At 39.5% G+C, this 26277-nt stretch overlaps 1 protein-coding gene across 3 annotated transcripts in view; it reads left to right on the forward strand.

The window, feature by feature from the left end:
* pde5ab (phosphodiesterase 5A, cGMP-specific, b) overlaps window positions 1–26277 on the forward strand; it is a 104642-nt gene that overhangs the window by 56442 nt on the left and 21923 nt on the right. For all 3 annotated transcript variants that reach the window (XM_026158155.1, XM_026158134.1, XM_026158145.1), the window contains exons 8-11: window positions 7320–7402; window positions 20842–20950; window positions 21030–21114; window positions 22067–22242. In XM_026158155.1, the coding sequence (XP_026013940.1) occupies window positions 7320–7402; window positions 20842–20950; window positions 21030–21114; window positions 22067–22242 (453 nt within the window). The remainder of the gene's footprint in view (window positions 1–7319; window positions 7403–20841; window positions 20951–21029; window positions 21115–22066; window positions 22243–26277) is intronic.

The following is a 26277-nucleotide window of genomic DNA, read 5'->3' on the forward strand; positions in this document are numbered from 1 at the left end:
GGCAAAGGAGAACTTGTCCTTCGGGAAGTTAAACGTACGTCGGGCCGTCAGCTCCCACTGAAACAGGGCCTCGGTAGATGTTAAACAGGTAAATGAGGAATATTCACGATGGTCAAATGGTGGCCTGTCAATACATTACAGGTGATAACACGACAAAATGGCATCAACTGGAGAATTTCCACAGCCTTAAGAATGCTGGGAGAAAGGTGAGTGACCTGAGACCAGAGGCCTGCTGCCAGGTGTGTCCAATAAAAGTGGACACAGGGCACAGCAAGGCAGAACCTCCGGAGACAATTAAACAGAGAACCAAAGAGAGAGTGACAGAGTGCGAGACAGAGAGCGAGCAAGGACGAGCAAAAACCACCACACACACCAAAACCCAGAGCCCAGTTGGAGCTGCCCAGGAGGACAGAAGAACTTCAATACTGTGGATTTGGAGTTGGAATAGCTGTCTGTTGTTCTGGATTAGATTAGATTATTTTGGCTTAATTCAAAAAAGGTTGATTAGATGTATTTTACCAAACTTTGAATTGTTTCTTAGCTTTTCTATATCTTGCAATTGGTCACTTGACTAGCCCGGGTTCCATGGTTCCAGAATTTCTGCATCTCAAAAGGTACAAGGACCTCAAATCACAATGTGTGGGTGCACACAAACTGAAATTTTTGTTTTACTATCAGCAGATTCACACAAACATCCAAAGATTAGGGGCTGACGGCCAGTGACCTCCACTGGTCATGGAAAAACAGAGCAGTGAAAACCTGTATGATTAACCCCTGGTTAATGATCTGACTGGAAGTCAGATCATTACAAGAGCAACATTAAAAGCAGTCACACTGACCAAGAGAACTGTTCTGATTGAAAATTTCAGATCCTTCTGTTTATTATTCCAGGAAAAAGAGGTAGCGTATTTAAAAGTGTTTTCTCCTAATTCAGTTCTGTATTGTGAGAGTGTAGGTAGTACTGTTTTCGCTTTTGTACACATATAAACACACAGATAAGAATGACCATTCCCAAAAAGAGATGTATTTACAAAAATAACTAATAGGCAAGTCTGGAAGCAGAGATGACAGCTTAGCCGCAGCATAACAATGATGTACATGATTTTGACAGTCAGTAATAAAACATAAAGCACAATTATAGTTCTTATTAATCTCTGGCTCTCTTCGACAGCATGTCTTTTATTCCGTCTTTTATTTTATTCCTTCTCTCACTCCAACCAGCAGATGGCCGCCCCTCCCTTAGCCTGGTTCTGCTGGAGGTTTCTTCCTATTAAAAGGGAGTTTTTCCTTCCCACTGTCGCCAAAGTGCTTGCTCATAGGGGGTCATATGACTGTTGGGTATTTCTCTGTATATATTATTGTTGGGTCTTTAACTTACAATATAAAGCGCCTTGAAGCGACTGTTGTTGTGATTTGGCACTGTGTAAATAAAAGTGAATTGTATAGAATTGAATAGACATTATCCAGCTTCTTTATGTGCTGACCAGGTGCATTCCTAAAGAGCAGATCTAATATCACCTTACTCTAGTAAATTTAAAAACAATTGCAGAAAAGAAGTGCTCTTAACCTGAGGTAAGAAAGGGAGTTTTACCTAAGGATGGAAAATTGATAAAAATTCAAAATCCATTACGATATCACTTTGATTCAGTTGTCTCATAATTACCATCTAACATTATATACCTGTAGGCTACAGTTCTAGGCACCAACAAAAATCTCTATGCTAATGAGGACACACAAATAGTCTTTCTCTTAGTATTTATGTATGAACACGAAGCCAACAGCACAAAGCAAAAATAAAAAACAGCACAAAGAGACTTTAAAGTGATCACCACAATGATTCTATGTTACAAACAAGAACAGGTAGAAACAGAGGCTCCAGCCTGACTGCTAATGACTATTTTTTGTTACCTATTTTTTGTTACAGCCCAGTAGCCAGTCCAGGTCTGGCTACTGGGCTGTGGTTGGCATTCACTCAGCTCTATCACTCTGGGTTCTTGGCTAGCTTAGCGTTAGCATGAGGTGTGTGGAAGTGCTTGCAAAGAGCCGAGGTTTTTTTTATCAGCATAATGCAGATATTTCTGCCTGGATACAGTTTTCAACTTTATCATTGCACTCTTATCTTTGAGTGCAATAAAATATAAATAAAATGTTCATGTCCAGACTGTAGACTGTGCCACTAATTTCTTCCTCCGGAAAACAGCAGCAGATTTGCAATCACAGTTCATCACCATATAATTAGTTACTTGACAGGACTGAATCAGAAATTGATTCCAGACTGACTCCTCCTTTCTACCATCTTTATGCACCAAAGTCAAAGGAGCTTGCAAAGAAAAGCGTCTGGACTTCTTTAAGTTGCTTGAAGACGTTTCACCTCTCATCCGAGAAGCTTCTTCAGTTCTAAGGCGTTAAGGCGCCCACTCACATCCTGGGTCATCTGACCTCAGGAATTCGCATGATAAGGTGGGGCCAGGTTTCACAATGAACGCACCCGAAACTCTGGCTGATTGGGACCCACGCCCAGTTTCCCACCTTGGCTCAGGCGATTAGAGGATCATCAGGGGGTCCTTTTGTCCCTCTGTGGGGGGAAACTCCCACTAGGTTTATATCTGGGACTCTCCACCATTTGACCTTAGAACTGAAGAAGCTTCTCGGATGAGAGGTGAAACGTCTTCAAGCAACTTAAAGAAGTCCAGACGCTTTTCTTTGCAAGCTCCTTTGACTACGATGACCTGGATGACTGAGAACATTCACAGATTTATGCACCAAAGTTGCTATGAAGACAGCAACTGACTGGAAGTGCTCAGAGACCTGGTTCTCTGTCTTCAAAGCAAAGCTTTGTTTCCTTTGAAATAAGGAATCAAGTTCATTGCACGTGGTTGCACTAATTTTGGTCATGTTGCACATGTTCCAACCACTTTTTCCCCCTAGTACCACTGTAGGTTGATGCAGTGAGTGAGTGGACAACAACAAAGATGATGCCAGAAAGAGATGTTACTACAGGGACCACAAGGAGGAATTCTTTGGTAGGAAAGCTGTGATTCAGGGTGATTCAGAGAGGAGAAAATAAAAAGATCTAATTTTGTTGTTGAAAAAATAATCTTTTGGGGCTTAACGTTGTCCAGCAGACGTAAGGCTCATCAGAATAGCTTTTCCATCATTAAATATACCTGGTAGTAATCTATGATATGTTCACTCTATAAAAATACATATTAGCAGCTGCAGGCTAAAAAATAATATAAAATAATATAAACCACATTTAGGCACAACATTCTAACTATTACAATATCTAGTTATTTTATTTAATATTTAATTAATTGCAATATTTTTTTCATTTATGTGTAAAATGAACCCATACTTAGTAATATAACAGCTTTTTAACAGTATGTACTAATGTGTAAACATTATGTGCATGCCTAAATCTGGATAAAGCTGAAACCATTAATACTTTAAATCACTCAAGTCAAGGCAGCACCAATGCAACCTTTAAACAGCCACAACATGATGGATACTCTCATGTGCTCTTCTTATGACCTGTCACCATAATGTCAGAATATATTGTCTTGTTGATATCTGTGATATGTATATACTTTTATATATAGTGAAGTGGATGACGGAGCACCAGATGTGTTGGGTGGACTGCTGGGTTGGGTTTATTTTTCAGGAACGATCCGAGCATGTACAATGTCTTATATTTCTCATTAGAGATATTTTTCAGGAAATAGATTTCAGCATTCATTTATCTTCACTTACCTACATCACTGCACTTGGCTAAGCAGTGCAATTCCAATCTCATTGCCAGTCCCAACATCAACAGATCAGTTTTATATTTCTTTCCATCTGGCTAGTGGGTAACTGTACTGAATGTTGAGTTTTTCTACATATTGGTTTTGTAAAGCATCAACTGCACAGTCAGTTCACTGTTTAATATTTGTGTTTAGGCCTGATTTAACTGGCTTAGGAATGTTGAAATGGTTTGCATTAGGTTACAAAACACTGGTGCTTTACTTTGTCTGGTATTTATTGTAACCCAGTTAGCCCAATTAAGATGATTGCTTGTTCTGAATGTTATCCAGACAAAGAAAGCAGCTGTCATAACGATTTCAGAATAACCATTGTATGGAAAATAGTGTAAAGCTATGTCTACCTTGGACTTCACTATGAGGAGTATAATAAAATTACTTTGCACAGAGGGAGAGATTACCCAATAGGTCCCAAACCCTCACTTTGTTTGAGACCTCATGCAGTATGTCCTCTTGCAATTTAAAGGCCAGAAGATAATAAAAATATAATCTTTTACTTACCAGGTTCTGGATTTCTGCTACAAAAGCAGTGAAAAACTAACCTAAGATTCACTAGCTTGTAGAACTATTTTTAGCAGCAGTAATCTGAGCTAACTTGAAATAATAATTTTCTGTAAAACTTTCACATCAGTGGGGAGGGATTTTGGTCCAATCTTCTCTATAACATTGCTTCAGTTCGTTGAAGTTTGTGGTCATTTGGGTCTCACTGTGGTGAGACTACAGTCATGTTGAAGGTTGAAAAGCAGAGGGTTTCTCCTTGCAGCCCTTCCAAACAAGCCATTCTTGTTCAGTGTTTTTATAATTCTACTGTCACAAATTTTAACATTGTAACTGAGGCCTGTAGAGTCTGAGGTGCGGCTTTTGGTTTTTTTGGGGGGTTTTTTTGCAGTCATCAACTGACTTTGGGGTGACTTTGCTGGGATGTTGATGCCTTGAAAGACTGGCAACTATCTGTGAATAATCTTTCACAGTGTAAAATGATGGACTTCAGACTACAGACTACAGGACTGTGATTGCAGCCATTACCCAACTCTCTGTGAATGGTACTCATGGCCATTGATCAGTGGGCTTTGATCAGTGGTTGTTGATCAATGGTCATGAGAATTTGCATAATTAAGATTAAGGAACTGACCTCCCAGCCCACTGTTCCTTCAGTGGGCTGTTTTCAGTCATTGTGGTGATCGTGGTTCAAGAGTTAGCAGTTCGTCTTGTAATCGGAAGGTTGCCGGTTCAAGCCCCAGCTTGGACAGTCTCGGTCGTTGTGTCCTTGGGCAAGACACTTCATCTACCTCTTACTGTCAGTCTGCCCCAGGACAGCTGTGGCTACAACTGTAGCTGCCTCCACCAGTGTGTGAATGTGAGAGTGAATGAATAGTGGGATTGTAAAGCGCTTTGAGGGTCTCGAAAAGCGCTATAGAAATGCAATCCATTATTATTATTATGCAAATGTACTGTTTATAAGATTTGGGGAAACCTGCAGTCAGCTGAGATTGAAGAAGTCACCTGGATGAGTGACGAAACGTTTCTCCCACAAAACGCTACGTCCAAATGAACAGAATCAACTTTTGGAGATTTACTTAGCTGGATGATTGAGCGTGCATCAAGATGGACTTCAGATAGTGTGGAAATGGCTTTATAACCTTACAATGATTAACTGAATTTCAAGGGTTAAAGAGTATCTCAAAGTGATTAATATGTCAAAACCACTTCACCCGCAATTCTTTCAGGTGCTCTCGATGTTTTTGGGTAAAGTGACTCCTTTTTACAAACCACTGCTTAAGTTTGCGTATAGATTCTGGGCATGTGTGTGTGTCTTTGTCCCTCTCCTGACCTCACAAGTTGTCAGACTAGCTGTCTCCCTTTCTTTTATACCAATCCCCCTTTCTCTCTTACCTCTTTCCTTTCTTACTAAACATTTACTCTGAGAAGAGACTTCTTCTAACCTTATCTACAAGACAGCCCTCTGTATACACGTGTCAGTGTTAGATATCTGTACTTTTTCAAGCAGGACACACAAGTCTTTGGATTTTAACATAACATTTTGTCTAGGAAAGGAGCTTTCCTGTAGGAAGTCTACTAAATGAAAGTGCTGTTCTTAAACACTGACTGTACCAACAATAACATGGAACTTTTTAAGATGTGAGCCTGCATTAGCTCACTTCATTTTACTGCAGTACATGGTATCTCTTTGGACACAGTGCTATATATTGTGTGTGTGTGTGTGTGTGTGTGTGTGTGTGTGTGAGAGAGAGAGAGTCTGCTTGTATGTGAGAGCCCATATCTAATATATGGGCTCTCGAATGCATGCACTTGTATGGTGTTTAGCATTTTGCATGTAAATATGTGCACAGTAGATGTTCATAGTGTGGAGATGTGGATGTTTGGCTTGGTGCGTGAATGTGATAGGGTTTGACATTTGGCACGCCACCATAACTATGTTGTTGTTCTGTATAGTTTAGCTCTCCCCAGTAGAAATAAATCTGAAATTGTTTCCTAAAAACATATTACGCCATTAGCGTGAGTGAATTTGTGTGCGTAGAAACCAGCCAATGTTTTAGACTTTCTTTTTATCATTTTCTGATTTTCCCATTTCCGACCGTCTTATTATTTTCCTATCTGAACAACAAAATAGGGCTTTTTATATCAACATAAACCACCACTATGATTTCTTTAATGACTTGTATGTTTAATCTGTTTAATCTATAATCTGCTGTAGTTAACTATTTCTTCGTCTTTCCTTCACATGATGATGCTTCGAATGAATATAAGACAAACCTAATTTATTCCAGTGTTCCCACATGCAGGAAAACATTCCATTATCATGTGTCATCCTGTTATAAACTATTCCACTTGCCAAAGACCCCAATAAATGTCATAACATCGTTTGGTCCTATTTATGTTTAAAACAGCTTTATTACACTCACCTAAAAAGATCAGTTACCCAAGAGCAAAACTATGTGTAAGTATGTACAATAATGGGGGCAATCTTTCCAAATGAAGAAAGATCATTCGTCTTTAACATCCTGTCCCAACCTTTTTAAAATAGAAAAAAAAGTATCCTTTGTGAAGGGTTGGGAGTGCAGATTGAGAGAAACAAGTCCCTATAAGGGGGGAAAGGAGAAAAGAGGACTGGAATGTCAAAATAAACTCTCATTCTGGCAAGGCTTCATAGGTAATAGATCAACATCCCTTTTTCATGCTAGGAAATCTGTTTTAGGCGCTGTGCACAGTACCTCTGTTTAACTTGAGGCATCTGGATGCTGGGTTTTGCTTTAGTAGCTTAACTGAAGGGCAAGAGGAAATCAATATAGCCAGAAAACACACAGTAGACCTGCAGCAAGTCATAGAAATGTTTATGTTTATATTAAACCACAAAATTCTGAATGTTTTTTTATAATCTTGCTTCTAATAGCAACTTCTACCTCTTGTTATCCCCTACACCTCACCAAACTCCACCATCCAAATTAGTCATGTTTTTGACATCTCAGAGAAGTAAACTGTATTTCATTCTTTTTGCAGAACACTTTCTCCAGCGTCTTTCACATGGATTATGAGGAACTGGTGAAGGACTTTACTGGTGAAGTCCTAGATGCCCCAAAAAGGTAAGAGGATCACCCTCAGCACAAGCCTGTTAAAATGGCATTCGAGTGTTAATGACTTTATGCCTTCAGGCATACTCTAGCTATTTTCATCAGTATTTTTGCAATGTTGAAAACTGTCCTTTCTCTCTCCCTAAGAGGCCTTTAGATGATGTTTGCATAATGGACACTTGCACAAAGATCTATTATCATCATGTAGAAGGAGATGTTTTGGAAGTAATGAAAGTCTTATTATGCCCCTTCAGTCACACTGAATTGATACAGTGTAGACAAGAACAAGGGGTTCAATACTCTTAAGTTTGCTGAGCTGATTTGCAGCCTGTTGGGATCTTTTTAAGGTAATCCAAATTCTTCACCTGCCATGTTCCTAGATATTCAACTGCAGGATTTCAGTACAAAGCTTTTGGTCCTCATTAGCTGGGCCCTTTTGGCTTCATTGCACTGTCCTTAGGTTAAAGTTGACAGATCTTGGGTTACAACCCATTTACCATGATGATGTGGACGCTTTTACTGACTTGGAGGCCATCTGAAGCCTTTCTCAGACACCATCCATTATGAACATTGTTTTGAGATACATGTGCACTCCTATTACATCTGACAACTCAGGTGGATGATGGAGATTTTGGTTGCTGTTAGTTTGTTGTGTTCCCTGAATTAGCGGTTTTTGTGGCGTTGTAGGGCACATGGTCATATTGGTGGAAACAGCTGCCATTTCCATGAGCTGTGTGCTTGGTCTATAGCTCAGGTGGTAGAGCAGATCACCTACTAACCGGAATGTTAGATGGGAAGCACTTAGGAACAGCATAGAAAAAAGTGCTTGTGCAATTTGGTGTGAATATGTGAATGTACAAGTTGTGTAAAGCGTGTTGAGTGTTCAGATAGAGTAGAAAAGTGACATATAAGAACCAGTCCATTTAACCTGCAACTTTCCAGTTAGTACCATTGATCAATGGGGTTTGATGAGTGGTTGTTGACCAGTGGTCATATGATAATTTGCATATTAATGATCGAGGAACTGACCTCACAGCCCATTGTTCATTTAGTGGGCTTGTTTCAGTCATTGTGAAAATATACTGTTGATAAGATTGGGGAAACCTGCAGTCAGCTGAGACTGAAGAAGTCACTTGGATGAGTGGCGAAAAGTTTCTCCTGCTGAAAACGCTGCGTCCAGATGAACAGAATCAACCAGTCCATTTACCATTTAACAGTCATTAGGGGTAGTCACATCCATAGCAGGACATCTCTGTCATGGTCCTGGGTCGTTGATCCAGCATTTTGTGTTCATTATTATTATTATTATTATTATTATTATTATTATTATTATTATTATTATCATCATATGTTTGGGGGGGTTCTGTCTATATGTATTTGGGGTTGGATGTTCTAGGTCTTTGGTTATAGTTTATGCTCCCGGTTAGGTTTCGTCAGTGTATACTTCCTGTTTTACTTTGTATATCCATGTATGACTCCTCTGTGTTCAGTTTTGTGCTCTCCCTGCCTCGTCTGTGTAATTAGGATCAGCTGTGCCTCCCTCCGGTTTGCCATTTTGTGTTCCTCAGCGTGTGCATACATAGTGTCTGGTTACCTGTGTTCCCCGATGGTTCGTCTGTGTTATTCTGCGTCATTGGGTCATCTTTGCGTCTCTCTGCTCCACATTCTGCTCTCCATTTGCAGCTCTCCATCCCCTGTGTACCTCCTTATGTCTTTCCCTGCGTGTGACTTTGTGAGTTATGGTTTCGTGTTTTGTTATTATTAGTGTTCCCCAGTTTAGGTTTATGTTAAGTTCTGCCCTCGCTTTTGTTATTGTGCACTGTAAATAAACTCACTCGCACCTCCGCCGCTGTCGGCAACATTCACTCCACCACACGACTGCTGCCCCAGCCGTGACAATCTCACTCCAACTAAATAAACAATTTCATTCACAGTATTCTCAAACTTGGAGACTTGAAGACGGGTGATTGGTAATAACAGTGTGTCCGGAAGGGATGTGACTGGGAAGGACCTAAACCCAAGTGGCGTTCTTTTATTGGACTTATGTGCTAACCACAGTTTGTCCATTATAAACACCAAATTTAACCATAAGGGTGTTCATAAGTACATGTGGCAAAAGGACAGTTGCAGGTCGACAATCAATTTTGTAAAAGCAGGTTTGCAAGCTATATTCTGGACACTAAGTGTAAACAGGCACTCAATTGTGAACTGATCATCACCTAGTGGTGAGTTGGCTCATGTGGTGAAGGAAAGGCCTGGTGCATCCAGACATATAGTGAGGGTGTACTGGCTTCATCTGGAAGAGGCCCAGTAAGCAAGGTATTCGGTTCCCACTTCCAACATGTTCTGCACCTCCTCCTGTCATGGTCCCATTTCAAATCAGATAGAGGTTGCTGGAGGTGACGGGAGCCATCAAGCTGAAGAAGAGGTTGTATGGGGGCTCGGATTGTCTGTAGAACTCTGGAGGGAGCTGGCAGGCACTGGCAGGCCAAGTGGAGTGCAGTTCTTGCAATAGCTCAAACAAAAACTCGGGTGTGGGAAGAGCTCGGTAAGGTTATGGAACAAGACTTTTGATTGGCCTTGAAATTATTCTGGTAAACCACCAAGCAACTAAGAAGTGAAAAGTAGTGCTTTACTCACACAGTGTATGATGTGCTGCTGACTTCCACTGAGCATGTATTTGGGCAGTGGAAGGAATACTTTCAGGGTCTCCTCAATCCCACTGACACATGTTCTGGAGAGGAAACAGAGTCTGGTGACGAGGGGGGGGGGGGGGGGGGGGTGACTCGTCCATGTCAAAAAGCTTCCACTTTGATGGCCTCATCTCTGCTTTTGGTGAATAATGTGGTCCTGTCAGCTTCATTGGTTGGTGCTGACTTACACTTAATTGTCCTGGTCAGTTGGTCATGAGTCAAGGGAGAGAGGAGCAGGTGATTGAGAGATGGATTCATGAAAAAGTAGATTCTATTAATCTGGATGTAGGGTTTTTTAGTGGGAAAACTAAAATTGCTAGATGAACGGAACAAACTTTTTTGGATTTCTTTACCTGGATGATTGAGCATGCATTAAGAAACAGATGGATTTACAACCTCTGAGCAATAACAGAAAGAATTACATTTTGGATACAAAAAGCAAAAATTAGCTTTCTCCGAAGGCTAGCCGTTCCTTAGAGATAGAGTGAAAAGTTCAGTCATTCAGGATGAACTCAGAGTCACTCCTCCTCCTCACTGAAAGGAAGTAACTGAGTTGGTTTGGGCATCTGACTAGGATACCTCTTGGGTGCCTTCTGGGCAAGGTTTTCTGTGCATATCCTACTCATAGGAATCCCCACGGTGTTAAGTGACGGCTGTGTGCAGACAGGAATAGGACCCAAGGTGCAGACTCCAGAGACAAACTTAAACCGAAACAGCTTTAATGCTGAACTCAAACATAACATAACTGGAAAAAATCAAACTAAACTAACACCGGCGGACTGACAAAACACACAGCAAAATAAATGGTAGATCACGACACGGACACAGCGAAACACAGGGCTTAAATACACAGAGGGAGCAATCAGGGAATGGGTAACAGGAGGGAAACACAGCTGGGGCAAATCAGGCCTAACGAGACAAAGGAAGCAAAACACGAAATTAACATGAGACATGGACTTTCAAAGTAAAACAGGAAACATAACAGAGATGGAACAAAAGACACAGACTCACATGCAGTCACTACAACAGAGGGAACAGAGACGTGGGACCAGGGCAGACACAGACACTGACTGGACACAGGGATATAGCAGACAGGGGAGACAGCAACTAAGGATTACACAGACAGAAAACCAGAACACTAAAACTCTAACCAAACCCCACCCAGAGAACCTTAACTAAGAATAATCCTAAGACCCGTAAAGCAAAGCTAGAATATAATGAAATAACAAAATCAAAGAACCAAAAACACAAAACACTGGGTCAACGACCCAGGGACCCTCACACACGGTAGACCCAGGGAACACTGGGAAAGATTACATCTCTCAGCTGGCCAAGGAATGCCTTGATGTTCCCTCGGATGAGCTGAAACAACTGACAGGGGAACTATTGAACTGTTCTATATATGGTTTTGGTTGCTCATTAAAAGTTTGTGTACATTATGACTACTAGTGCATTCTTATGCTACGTCACTGGTTGCCTGTTAATATGATGCAATTATAATATGTCATGCATAATTAAGGTTTTGTGGGTCTAAATTGGAAGTTATTTTTGTGATATTAAAATTATATTATACATTTATAAGGTCTTACAGGTGCATAAACTTTACAAATAAGCCACTTTAGCAAGTTGTGTATATATTTGCCATGGCAGGAAAAAATTTATGATCAGTAGTTTTTATCTCTGTGTCCTGTTTGTTCTCTAGAAATGATAAAATGTCGCAAATAGTATAATGGTCATTTGTAAGGGAGAAACGGGAAAATAAGAGTCGTGAAATGATTAGAAAGGAAACACAAAGAGGTGAAGACTGAGTTCCCAACACAGGGTTAAATGGTTTTAGTATTTACAGCCAGGATGAGTAGAGGGCCATGGTACAAGGGAAAGGATTTGGGAATCTGCAGTTGTAGACTTGGGTTGCAGCCAAGAGGGGTGAATAAGAACTAATCTGATTTAAGATACAATGAGATAGAGATCCTTCCCCTTTACTCCCTCCCACTCACTCGTCTTTTGGCATGCTGCTCTCTAGGGCGGCCTGACCTCCACAGTTGCTATGTAGCATCTAAAATTCAATCTTAATCTCATCCTAAGCAATACAATTGGATTGCATGTTTGTATTTGTGTGTGTGTGTGTGTGTGTGTGTGTGTGTGTGTGTGTGTGTGTTTGTGTGTGCAGTTAAGTGTGCATTCACTACATTTTCTGTGTATCAACATATCCATATATAACCTATGCATATATGTTAGTGCTTTATGTGATTTTGATTAGTCAGTTTGGTTTGCCTGGGGTAAGAAGAAGAAAAAGAGGTATGCTATAGTTTGATGGACTGCATATTTATAGGAGAAGTGAGAATAAGATTTTATACTAATAAGAAGCAGATAAAATTGGATTTTAGTTTCTGATAAGTTTCTAATTAATGACAAGTTTCTGAAAATAAACTCTGCATGAAGTGCAGCCATATCAGCTTGCAGCCATGGATAAGTGTAAAGAGCTCACTGAGATTGAGTGTGGTACTATAACGGGATGCTATTCCTAGATATTGTGCTATCAACTTTCTAAATAGTATTACTGCAAAGTGAAAGTATTTAGGAGGCATAGTACCTCAGACACAAGGCTGAAACCCACATAAAATGACAGAGCATTATTGTCAAGTGCTGAGTCATATAGTGCATAAAATTCACCAACACTCTGCTGCTAAGAGAAGTGTGAAACCCCAAAAGTAGGGATATTACTATTTTCCACCAAAAAACATTAAAAATGTAGCTTTATGAAAATAAATACAATATGACAGAACAAACCAACTCAATAAGTAAAATATTAATACAGAAAAGTTAGGAGCTTAATAAATTAAGATCTAAATATGATTCAATAGGGAGCTTAAAATGAATGCAGGTATTGTGGTAGTAAATATACAGTACATGAACGTAGATAAAACTTTAACCAAACTTTAAAGTAGTTCCTTAACTTTAACGTAACTCTTTAATTCTGTGATATTATTTAGTAATGTGTGTATTTTTTATTGCATATTTCATAAACATTCCTAACTGTAAAATTGCAATATAAGCAAACAAATGAAGCCTGAATATAACATGCTATGTAATGTATTAACACTGCAGTTTGTAGACCCAATTTGAAGCTAATCTACATAAGAAAATATACAGCTCAAGAATCGAGAGGAAAGCTCAAATCACACATGAGATTTTGACTGAAATATTCAAGTTGAAAAATATTTTATGGCGTGGACAACAAATTGATGTGACAACATTACATATATTTCCTACAATATACAAGTTTAAGTTTTTTTTTTTAACAAAGAAGTCAAATTATTTTGAATTCAGCTATGCTACTCCAAATAAAAATCAAAAGCATGTCATGCACTACTCAACGACTCACTACAACGTTTTTGAAAATTAATTTAAAATCTGAACCACATATTTGTGGGTTAATTCCAAATATTAGGAGGGGCCAAAGCTCTTTGTGCTGAGAATCACAACAAGAAAGGCATGTCATAAGATTCTGAGAAATGGAATAACACACTGATTAATGTTCATAGGATTTGGTGACGATAATAATGTAAGTGGTCTTTAAATGTAACCTTAATGCATTTAAAATAAAGAAAACTAAAAATACAGAGAATTCATGGTTTGGTATATTTTTATTTTATTATTATTAAAGATCAGGTAATACATAAAACATGCTTTTGATCAGACTTTAATCACTTTTTCCATTACTTTTCCCATTCTGTGTCTCTTAGCTATATCTTTATAGCTAAGACACAGCTAGGACACAGTAAAGGAAAGTTTGGTGAAACAAATGGACCTGTGAGTTTCAAAACAGAGTTTTAACATCCTTTTCTTGTGTGTGACTGATTTAAACCCAACGTACAGATATTCTTCTTACTAGGTCTTTTATTTTTTAGATATTCTGCTCTCCAGGCCTCCTATTTTTGTGTCTGAAATTGAAATAATTGGTAGATGGACCAGACACAAACCAGACCTTGCCTTGTCTTCTATAGGGTCTCATTTTGTATATCCCACTTTCATTCCAGTTTCTCCTAATCTAATAATTCTGTTTAAATGCTGCTGTGTGTATGTGCTAGATTTCCTCTGGGACAGCTGCGAAATGGCAAAAATGAGCAACTCCATCTGGGCCGATGTGGGAAGGGAGGGAGGAGCAGTGCAGGATGTTAGCTTTGACTGTCTGGAACTGCTGGAGGCTTTTTATAGTGACATTAACTGCCACGGCTGTGGCTTCCCAGTGACACGAAATCTTTTTCGCTAAAGCTGGAAGTTCAGTCATGCTGAACTGATGCTGTAGATACAGCTCACAGGAATGGCAGGCAGATGATTTCAAGCAGACAAAGTGGGACAATGAAGTTTGTGTAGGTCTGGAGCTTGATTGTTGCCCGGAATCAAAACCCAAAATTTTCTGTCATGGTTTACATGATGCCGGCAGGTTTTCTATGACCTTGTTTAAGTCAGTCACAGGGCAAGGGAGAGGAAGGGTGGATTTTAGTGTGGATTTCAGTTTGAGTGATTAAACCCAAACACAAATGCACATAGTCTGCTCCTTTTCCATCTGTGTGTGGGTGTATACTGAGGTCACTTTGGATAGGACACATTGAGGTAATTAGCTTGAAGGATCAAATTTATCCAAATTTAAAGGCCTACCATGCATTAAATCTTGGAAATCAAAGAAAAACACTAAAAGACTCACTTTTACTTGAGTAAACGAATGACTATCAGAGACTTAAACACTCCATTGTGCTACAAATCTGCACACACATACACACTACAAAATTCATGTTTTAATGTTAAATGTTCTATTTTTGCTCTTAATAAAAAACTAGACAAATAATTTAAGTAAGTAACTTCAAGGGCCAAATACATTATATTTCTTTACGTCAATATAGTAGGGGTGTCGTGGACCGCAAGTGGCCCCCGGGCCACGAGTTTGAGACTCCTGCTCTAGTAGAACCAGGCTTAGGGAGAGGCAGACATCTGCTGTGTTGGGAGGAATTTGCCAGTAAGTGTACTTCAGGTCTACTTCACTGGATGGTTAAGAGTGTAAAGAGTCTCAGAATCTGTGGGCACAGTTGGCTGGAATCACTTGCCCATAATTTTACCTCTAACCCTAGCCAGCCAATGGAAGAACACCCACTGGTTGAGGAATGTCTTCTCCTGGTCCACAGAGATGTTCACTTGCCCTAGTGCCCCATATTAATCATTTGCCAGTAAAGCCTTGCATAATGTATAATGGGCTTCTAAATAGTTCAAAACACAAAATACATCAATATTCAGTTTTTTGTTTTTTATTTATTTATTTATTAATCAATCGTTGTTTTTTGGGTCATCCACAGGATTTTTCTGCTGGATTATTTGAAAGAAAATTGGAAAATTCACAAGTAGGCGTAGATTTCACTGTACTTTGTTGGACATTAATAGCAGATTAACACAACGGATGCAAAGACTATGCAATGCTCTTAAAAGTTAGTTAAAGAACCAAATTCTTTAACTAACTTTTACCACATGAACATGAAACCAGCCAGTGTTTGTGTCCACTTTTTTGACAGTGTTACAGCAAAGAAATAATTTAACACTATAAAGCTATATAGTAATCTACCGGAGATGGAACGGTCTCACCTTACTACACAACAACAGCAACGGGACTTGAGGCTAACCTCAAAACTGCTTTCACCTTGCTGTCTGATCACTCCATTTTTTTCTGCTTCCTTTGAGATTTAAGCTTCTCTCTTGCCAAGGTTGTGGTCTTTGGCAGGGATAGCTCAGTTGAGGCAGGAATAGCTCGGTAAGGAGAGTGGTGGTCCCATGATCGGAACATCGGGGTTTCAAATCTCCTAAACAGCTACTCTGAGGTACCCCTGAGCAAAGTACCTACACGCTGCTCCTCAGGCGCTAGATTCGGTGGCTTCTCACTGCTTTACTGAGTGAATGGGTTAAATGCAGAGAGGAATTTCCCCACAGGGATCAAGAAAGTATACAATTTTTATTTATTTATTTTGAGTTTCTCATTTTAAGGACGTAAGAGATTATATTTCTGTCCTTAACCTGATCCATTTCCTCCCAAGTCTCCCTCTAGTAAACCTCTGACCTGATGGGCAAACAGAAACACAAAAGGTGAAAAACCTGTAGAAACCTGAGGAAACTTACAATAGACAAACAGGAGAAGGTCTACCAGGTCTGTAAAAGGTTTACCTGTACAGTTATGACAGATAGTCTTGTCTGATCATCAACTGATGCTAAATGCTCTGGTCTTGGCACATAACACAAAACCAGAAGCTCTGTATATCTTAACTGGACAAACTGATATGACCTATCTACACCCATTATAATAGACTACTTCTGCTGTTTCCTTTGGCTGGGTTATGTTTCCCTTGTGTGAAGTAGATAAGTTTGCTAGATCTAGTCTAAGAAAATGAATTACTGAAATACTCCTTGACCCAAATCGTTATCAGCTATTTTGAAACAAAAAAAAGACACTTTTTATCCATAACAAGAACTCCATAAAGCAAATGAACTGTACAATAGAAAATGCAAATGCTATTTATGGTCTCCTCACAACAATGATAAGAAAACTAAACTGGGCCAATATGGCATGTTTGTTAATAGAGGGATACACATGTTAATGTGATCTCTGGTCTCCCACTCAGAGACACAGGACTCCGAGCATCCAGCATTCAGACGGCTACCTGAGGACACTCATGTGAGAGAAAATCTGCTCACACAGATATGTAGAACCAAATACTGTCAATAAGACAGTATTTGGACAGTTAAACTTGTCAGGTAGTGATTTCCAGCTGGTGAAAATGCAAGCTCCATGAACACGCACATATATGGATTCCAGCTGCTTTGATGTTGCATTAACTGGCATTACCGGGCATTTTGACTAGAGACCGGCCTACCAGGTATTAAAGCCATAAACTCCACCTAAACTTGGTTTATATCTGACCCAGATAGACTGCAGGTCATAACTTCTCACCTGAAGTTCAGTTCACCCGACACTCGGAGCGGCGGCTGCCTCGAGTCTCTCCTCTTGCCTCCCCTTTCTCTCATCCACCCGCTGGCCTCCACCACTTGCTAATGTTACTGAATCTGTGGAAGCTACGCCATAGCCACCACCAAACAACTGAGTTGTTTTTACACACCGACCGGCATCTGGCCAATCCACCACCTTTCATTGTTTATACCGTTACAAAAAAATAAATAAAAAAATCATCGGCCCACCGAGCAAGCAGCCTGGTATGCCTGATGGCCAGTCCAGCTATGGCCGTGCCATCAGTTAACCCTTCGCGTGCCACAGGTTGCCGACCCCTGCTTTAGATAGAGCACTCTGAGATACTAGCCTAGGACAAGAGCTTCCATCATCCAAGACCGTTCTCGTCCATGATGCATTCACACTCGGTCTTCACGGAAGGTCTACTTTGCGCAGTCTCCTCTGAACAGTTGATTTAGAGATGTAACTGCTGCTGGAACTCTGTGTGGCATTTATCTGGGCTCTAATCTCAGATGCTGGTGATTTCTGAGGCTGGTGACTGAGATGAACTTCTCAGCAGCAGAGGTGACTCTTGGTCTTCCTTTCGTTTGGTGGTCCTCGTGTGAGCCAGTTTGGTTGTAGTGCTTGATGGTTTTTGCAACTGCACTTGGGGACACATTCAAGTTTAGCAACTTTCCGGACTGACTGACTGTTCCCATCTTCCCATTAAGAAGGCAAAAAATTCCACAAATGAGTCCTGACAAGGCACACCTGTGAAGTGAAAACCGTTTCAGCTGACTATGTCATGAAGCTCATTGAAAGAGGGCCGAGGGTTTGTAGTGCTGTCAACTAAGGAAAAAAAACATATTTAGGGGCGATCGTGGCTCAAGAGTTGTCAGTTCGTCTTGTAACCGGAAGGTTGCCGGTTCGAGCCCCGGCTTGGATAGTCTCGGTCGTTGTGTCTTTGGGCAAGACACTTCACCTACCGCCTACTGGTGTTGGGCAGAAGGGCTGATGGTGCAATATGGCAGCCTCGCTTCTGTCAGTCTGCCCCAGGGTGGCTGTGGCTACAACTGTAGCTGCCTCCACCAGTGTGTGAATGTGAGAGTGAATGAGTAGTGGAATTGTAAAGCGCTTTGAGGGTCTCGAAAAGCGCTATATAAATGCAATCCATTATTATATTCAGAGTTATTTATCAATTTCTTCTTTGCTACATAATTCCATATATCTTTCCGCATATATTAGATGTCTGTAGTACATATCTACAATGTAGAAAGTAGCTAAAATGAAGAAAAAACATAAATGAAAGAGCACATTAAATGTTTATATACTGTCCAGTATGGTGCAGAAACTTAAATAAAGACTTTCCAGTGATCCACGTTCACTGTTGACTATAAGGAAAAATCTGTAAGGTCCATCCTTGATCATTTTCATAATATAATTGCTAGATTTCATCAAAACATGCTTAACAGTTTGTGTCTCTCATCATGGGGTCCTTTCTGTCATTTGCTAACACATGCTCATATTCCCTCCCAGTCTTACTCACACACCACTTACACCACAGCACTACAGCCAAAATCCATTGGCTTTAACTTTAGCTGACTTTAAGCTTGTGCCATGTTTATATATCCTTTTTCCATCATTTCTCATGCAGTATTATAGCTGGACTCTGTGGTTAAACTTGGAGAGACAAAAGATAACAAACAGGGTTATTAAGTGGTGACAGACATGACTGATGGCTTTAGCTCCCAGGTCTGAGCCAGGGCACACTGAACTCAGGTGCGGCTCTCTAGCTCCCCTAGTTTTTATTAGCCAGCAGCTATTTTATTATTCAGTGCTGTTAGCCTAGAGCAGGGGTCGGCAACCTGCAGCTCTTTAGTCTTTAGACTGCGGCTCCTTGGTTTGAGAAAATAAATTGTAAAAGTATTTAGCTGAAGTGTATTTTATTTGTGTTAGTTCTTTTTATTTATTTATTTTTTATTTAACTTGTAGTTCTAAATTGGAAGATTATCATGATCTTGAAATATAAAGTAGTACTATGTATAAATACATAGTAGTGTGCCACTACTATGTCAAAGTTGATACTATACATACTACTTAACTGCTTGTTGCTAATTTTGGCTGTTGAAAATACTCAGGGCTGCTGTTACTTCTAAAAGTCAAAGTACTGATACAGCACCACAAAGTCCCCCCTAGTAGAATTAATAGAAAAGGTTGCGCATTTTAAGAAAAAAAAAAAACTATTAATTGAGGAAGCAAAAATACTTAATACACATTATGCATGCATATTATGCCATGACCACCACATAATAAATGTTGCCACCCCATAACCAGTAGCAAAGTATGATAGAAACTGCATACTAGAACTAATAACTGTTATTTCTCTGCCAGAAATATTAAAATTGATACAAGGCAGAATCCATTTTATGTTGTTTATCCCAAATTCTGACCCTCCCTATTGCAACAGAGACTCATCAACCCAGAGAATGTCTTTCCTATCCTCTGTTGCATAATTTTGGTGAGATGCTCTTCTGCATATCTTGAATGTGTTTTGCTTTCCTATAAACTCAAAGTCATCTGGGTATTCTCCTCTGACCTCTGGCATCAATAAGGCATTTTCTCCCGGACAATTGCTTCTTACTGGATATTTTCTATTTTTTTGATCATTCTCTGTATAACTTGGATAGTTGTGTGGGAAAATCCCAGTAGGTCAGTGGTTTCTGAAAAACTCTGGTTAGAACAACCATGCCACATTCAAAATCACTCAAGTCCCCTTCTTTTTCCAATCTGTTGCTTGGGAGATCTTTTGATATCAGCGTCCCTCAATTCATTGAGTTGATTGGCTTATTACGCATTTGTGTTAATAAGTAGATGAACTGGATATACCTAACAAAGTTGCTGGTAAATGTATAAGAAATTATAAGAGTGACCGAAAAATGTGTCTTCTGCTTTCAGTGATATGTGGGCCTATGTGATAAACCGTTCTACCATAGCAGTTTTTGGACAAAGCTGTGTCTGTTAAAAGAAATGCTTTTTTAAAAATGGTCGTCAGGCACATTTACTTAACCGCCCACATCTTGTTTATTTACCTTTTCACAAACAGTAATGTAGAACTTTCAGTTTTTGGTTTTAAGTGCAGTTAAATGGTGTAAATATTTCCTGACAAACACCAGTTTCACCATCTGCCCAACAGGCTGCCAGCAGGGTGGTGGCAAACCTGGCAGGGTAATAAATCCCACTCCACCCCCCAAATGTATTTTTTTAACATCTGTTTTACATTTCATTTGGAGCACTTGAAACCAACAACATTAGTCAGGTTGTTGGTAGCTGTACATTTAAACAGAGCCTTTTAGACGAATCCAGCTCCAACTGGGAGCTAATATGGTCAGTGCATTGCAGTCAGCGACAAAACACAGGCTGCAAAGCCAGTCAAATTAACAGTCACATGGCAGAGATGGTCCCAGTCATGATGGAATTATCATGACTGGGACCATAATGTTTCAGCTCTTTTTTAGTCTTAAACCCTTGAAATGCAAATGTTTTAACATTTTATACAGTTGTTGCACAATGTTTGTATTTATTTCCGCTTCTTGGAAAATGTCTTCATTTTGGGGGAATATTATGCCTTTTCTCTTTTGTGTTTTATGTTTGGTTTTGAGGATAGCCCTTCTATGGTATCATAGTGTCCACAAGGGTTCAATGGATTATTCCAAGTGAGCTTGATACTAAATGCTTAGTTGTGAAGCTCTTTCTCTTTGTGTGTTTCTTCTCAGGGGCCACGATAACAGCCAGATTAACTATATGTACGCCCAGTATGTTAAAAACACCATGCAGCCTCTGAACATTGCCGATGTCACCAAGGACCAGCGCTTTCCTTGGACGGTCTGTACTCTTTTCTTTTCTTTTTTCTCTCTTTTTTTCCTTTTCCAAAAGTGAGTAATTATCCATCTTTTTCTCACAGAGTGAAAACCCAGCTCACTCCAGCAATCAGATAAAGAGTTTGCTCTGCACTCCCATCAGGAATGGCAAGAAGGACAAAGTCATTGGTAGGCTTTGCTTTGTTGCCCGAATACAATGTTAGCATTGAAAGCATTAGCAGTTAGAAAGTAATATTGTGTTCTATGTCCAGATACATAAAAGGGAATAATAATTGTATATATTTTTTTGATAATGTAATCAGGAAAAGATTTTTGCATTACAGCATGTACTGTAGACAAAGTGGCTTATCACTGTCTTCAATTAATACCTTAGTTTTGTTTTTCTTTAAAAGTAATATAAATTATTTCTGTTTTGTGAAGCTATAGCATTAGCTAACCTTAGATTTTATGAGTTGCACCCTGAGTCAGTTGCATGCATGCAAGGAGAATACTAATGGCCTTACAATTAGTGTAGACTTTGACCATTATCCTACTCAAAACAAATGAAAGCATAAAGTTAAATTGAAAGCTTTGAAATAACTGACTAACTGGTAGCATTGTAGAAGTGCTTGTGTTTTGTGCTTGCAGGGACATTCTCCTGGTACTATGGTTTCCATTTTAAAACATGCTTGTTTGTTTTTTATTAATTACATAACACAGAATGATAATAAGATTTGGACAGTACAGATCCTGCATTAATATGGAAGCAATCCCTAAGAAATTCTGATCAGAGAGGGGTTTTTTCTCAGCAAGTTTTTCTCAAGATCGTTCTTACCTAAATTATTAGCTAGTTGTTTGTTAGTTGGTACAAACCATCATGAGATGGGATAACTATGGGCAAACTCATGACCCTGAGTCAGATGTTAGGTATTTACAGATTTTGTTGGACGTTGTTCATTGACTCCAATTCTGGAAGAATGAACTGATCCAATGACAAGATAAAATTGTTGTTATTCTAAAGCTCATAATCTTACCTGAATGTTTGCTGAACTAACCTTTATATTAAGGCCTATTTAAAGTGAAGTGTTCTATACTAGACATTACCAAATATAAACAGTAATGTGTTTGTGTTTGCATGTAGGTGTTTGTCAGTTGGTGAACAAAATAGATGAAGTGTCAGGCAGCGTCAAGGCATTCAACAGAAATGATGACCAGTTCCTGGAGGCGTTTGCCATTTTCTGTGGTCTCGGCATCCAAAACACACAGATGTATGAAACCGTAGAGAGAGCTATGGCCAAGCAAGAGGTCACGCTGGAGGTGAGTCAAGCATAAACTAGGGCTGCTACAAACGATTGTTTTGATAGTTGACTAGTCACGGATTATTTTTGTGATTAGTTGGCTAATCAGATCATGCATCCATTGGACGTAAAATGTACAGCTTATTGCACCAGCAGCATCTGCTCTTATATAACTATTATTAGCTTACAGCTTTAAGTGTTTAAGGTATGTGCTAACTAAAAATAAAGACAAGATGATAATTTATTAAATTTTAATGAAATTTGCAGATTGTTTCAGTGGAGTTTAATAAACTCAGCCGTATGCTCCTTGCTATCTAACATATAACAGGACACCGGAGTATATTCTCGAGCATCTCACACTTCTGATAATCAGTTGTCTGCTTGACGTTTATTCAGCTGTGTGAAAACTTAATGTAATAACTTTAATCTCAGCCAAACCGATTTACTCAGGAGCAAATAAATTACTGAAAAAAGCCAAACAATAACATTTCTAAGTTATCTAAGTGTATTATATATCATGTTTAACCTGAGTAGCGAAAAACGGCGGTGGGTTTGAAAACGATTTCCCGGGAGTCCGGTGTTCTCACCGGCTCTAGTGAGCCTTGAACCCCAGCTAGCATCAAGCTGGTGGGTAACAGACGTCTCCGAAAACTTTGGAGCGCTTTTGAAAATATGTGGTGTCTTGATAAACTGAGCAGATATTTGAAGTTTACACAGCTACATTCTTGCCTGAAAGAATAATAAGAGTAATATTAAAACTAACGAGCTGCCGCCATTGTTGGAAACTGAGCAGGACTGCGCTATGAAGGATGGGCCACGAAGTATATACCCGACCCATCCTTCAGATCTGGGGAAATGAAGGGCGCATTTGTCGGCCGCATTTGTCGGAGTCTTCGAATGTGGACAGTCTTCGTCGTGTCGCTGTAACATAAACGCCCTACTAATGCGGGCACAGGAGGATGCGGTTCCTTAATTTGGACACAGCTACGATACCGGACACTGCTTCTTCTTCTTCGGGGTTTAACGGCAGCTGGCATCCTTGTACATGCAGTGTTGCCATCTTCTGTTTCAGTCCGTTATTACACTCTTAAATCCTTCTACTTATTCCTGCGTCTTTTGGGATCTTAGAAAGCTTCAAACCACGCGCCGACTATTGAATTAGTCATCGACGATTTTGACTAGTCGACTCATCGTGGCAGCCCTAGCATAAACACACATATTGTACAAGTCTGTTTCTCCTCCTTTCCAACTCTTAGAAGGATATTGTAGATTTTCTTATTGTTAGCAGCCTCGCATTTGCATTTGCAAGGCCATTGTTTCAACTAGTGGTTTGAAAGGACGTTACAAAAAAAATAAAGGAACGAAAAAAAGGAATTTTAAGCCCCATTTTCACTAAAATGAATCTTTGTAGAACTTTAATTCACATGAATACTTTTCAGGGGGAAAAAAGTCTTTCACACTACATTCTCTAGATGAGTAAAGATAATTTGTTTGAAAAAACTGAATTTCATCTTGCTATCAAAAGGGATGACAACCATTACCTATATATAAATATTGTATAGTGTTCTGAGATTTCCCTTCATTTTTTTAGTGAAGTGAAACCCTGAGGTATCTTCTCATCTCTCTGTTGGAGACACAAGTATCTAAGCTGATGTTAATTTTGGTGAACTGCATTTATCGATGGCTGTCAGCCCCTTAGTTCACTGCAGAATCACAGAAACTGCATCTGAAATCTCTTACATTCCACTTTTTTTGGAGCACTAGAATTATCTTAATTTGTTCTGCATCTAAAGACTGCAATCAGATCTTCTTCTTTATGCCCAAAATCACACGATGTAATGTGGATCATTTTTCAGATGTTGGTATTTGACTCAGCAGCTGGTTGGCTGGTGATGACAGTTAGTTACCAGTGAACTTTGAACTGTAAACATGAGTTAAAACCACACAAGTATTAGACAGCTGTAGCCTTAAAATGTTGAAAAATATTACATTTTAAATGCAACAAACAGGAGATGAAATCATTTCAAATTAGTCAAAATTGTCCACAAATCCAAAATGAACACTGGTCATTTGGACTCTGAGTCAGGACGCCAGTCAGTTGCTGTAGATGGCACAGCAGTGAGCTGTGTTGATGAGGAGGTGAGCAGATTAATCTTTTGTGACATTTAACTGTCGGCTCTGTCCTAAAACACAAGCAATCACAGCATGTTTTCTGGACTTCAAAGACATGATTTAATATTTAATATCTCTTCCACATAGAGAGGATCAATGAGCACTTCTACTAGAACAAACATTTTTGTCCAAGTTCCAGTGTCAGCAATCACGTGACATCAGACACACTTTTGATTCTAAAGGAGATCACTGTCACAGTGGGGAGGCTTTGATGACACAACAACACATTTATGTGGACAGTTCTGAAAGCATATGAAAGGCAGCCACTGGATTACAGGCAGGGAGAAATAATAAGTTTTGCAATGTTTGCTGCAGGGCATGAGTAGGAACAAAATGGATAACCCTGTTCCATGTCCTTCATCATGTTCTCACTGAGCCATTAATCACACTATTTTATGTTTTTAAGCTTGAACAAAACAAAGGAGCTCTTCTTATTTTTAGGAGAATGCCATTGTGTTTTCACATATGTGAATATGTGATAATATATGTGAGACAATGACATTTTCATAAAAATGCACTTCCATTCTGAGCTAAGAAGCTACAGTGAAAGATCTTTATTTGTAAATTTGTATCAGTTATAACAGTGACAGCCAGTGCATGTTATGTTTACGGGCAAAAGAAGGAACAACACGTCTACATGGCTTCTGTAATAAAACAGCAGTCAATGAATTTGCTCCAATTAAAGCCACATGATACTGAAATATTACAAAAAAACATGTCTAATTAAAAGCTGATGAGCTCTGAGAAATTCACCTGTATTGTCATGTAGCGAGCGGCAGATAAAACTAGAAACCACAGCTTTATTGCTGGCACAAAAGGCAATGGGGAAAAAAGCTAAACTATAACAGAGCATGGAAGGATCTAGCTGACTGACTACAGACCAACAACAAGCTGAATTGACAAACAAACTGAATTCACACACACAATGAGGGAGAATGTGATGATGAACAGAGGGAGATGCAAACAATATACACACGGAGGGTGATTAAGGAAAGCGGACACACCTGGAGAACACAGCTTAAAAGAATCATAACTAACAAGACAGGGGAAGCAAAACAGAACATGACAAGACACGAGACTCAAAAGAAAACAGGAAGTAACACTGACACAGACACACACACACAGACACTCAAGACTAAGACGTGACGTTGACACTGGGACTGGGAACATACACAGAGACGTTTACAAACTGGGGAGACAAAGGGACGAAACACAAAGAGATGAACATGGGAACAGGAAGGGAGAAAACACAGGGCCAGGACTACAAAGGTATTCACAGAGACAGAACACAGAGAGACCAGGTAGAAACAGGGACATGACTGGGGAGAAAGGAAGTAAACAAACACAGGGACACTGATGACAGGATACTGAGATGAGACAGAGATAGATTGGAAACGAATGGGAAGAAAGATAAAACAAGAACCAAGAGTTTAAAATAACAAACTTGCAACACTAGTGAAATACAGAACTCAAACCTAATACAAAATTTGAATATAAACAATTAATACATTTAAAAGAATGAATAAAGAGTCCAGAACAACCTTAAAAACTGGGTCGAAGACCCAAGACAATGACACGTATCAGAAGATGTTCTCTGATCTTCTTTAGGGTCCTAGATCCAGTATCAACAAAAAGAAGAGCTGTAATGTGTATGGATCCAAAATTAACAAGACAACATGCATGCATCAAGTGCAAGAAACACACAGCAAAATGAAATGTTATGACTATGATTTCTGTCCCCTAAAGGAGAGAAATGAGTTGTCGTTGCCCCCACACTTGGGGGCTGACCCTTATAAATTTCACCTCTCAAATGGTAAACAGCCACCACAGTTCTGGGTGGATCATCCCTCTTCCCACCTGAGAGAGGAGGTCCCTGTAGAGA

Source organism: Astatotilapia calliptera, chromosome 3 (assembly GCF_900246225.1).
Source record: "Astatotilapia calliptera chromosome 3, fAstCal1.2, whole genome shotgun sequence".
Taxonomy (NCBI): Eukaryota; Metazoa; Chordata; class Actinopteri; order Cichliformes; family Cichlidae; genus Astatotilapia; species Astatotilapia calliptera.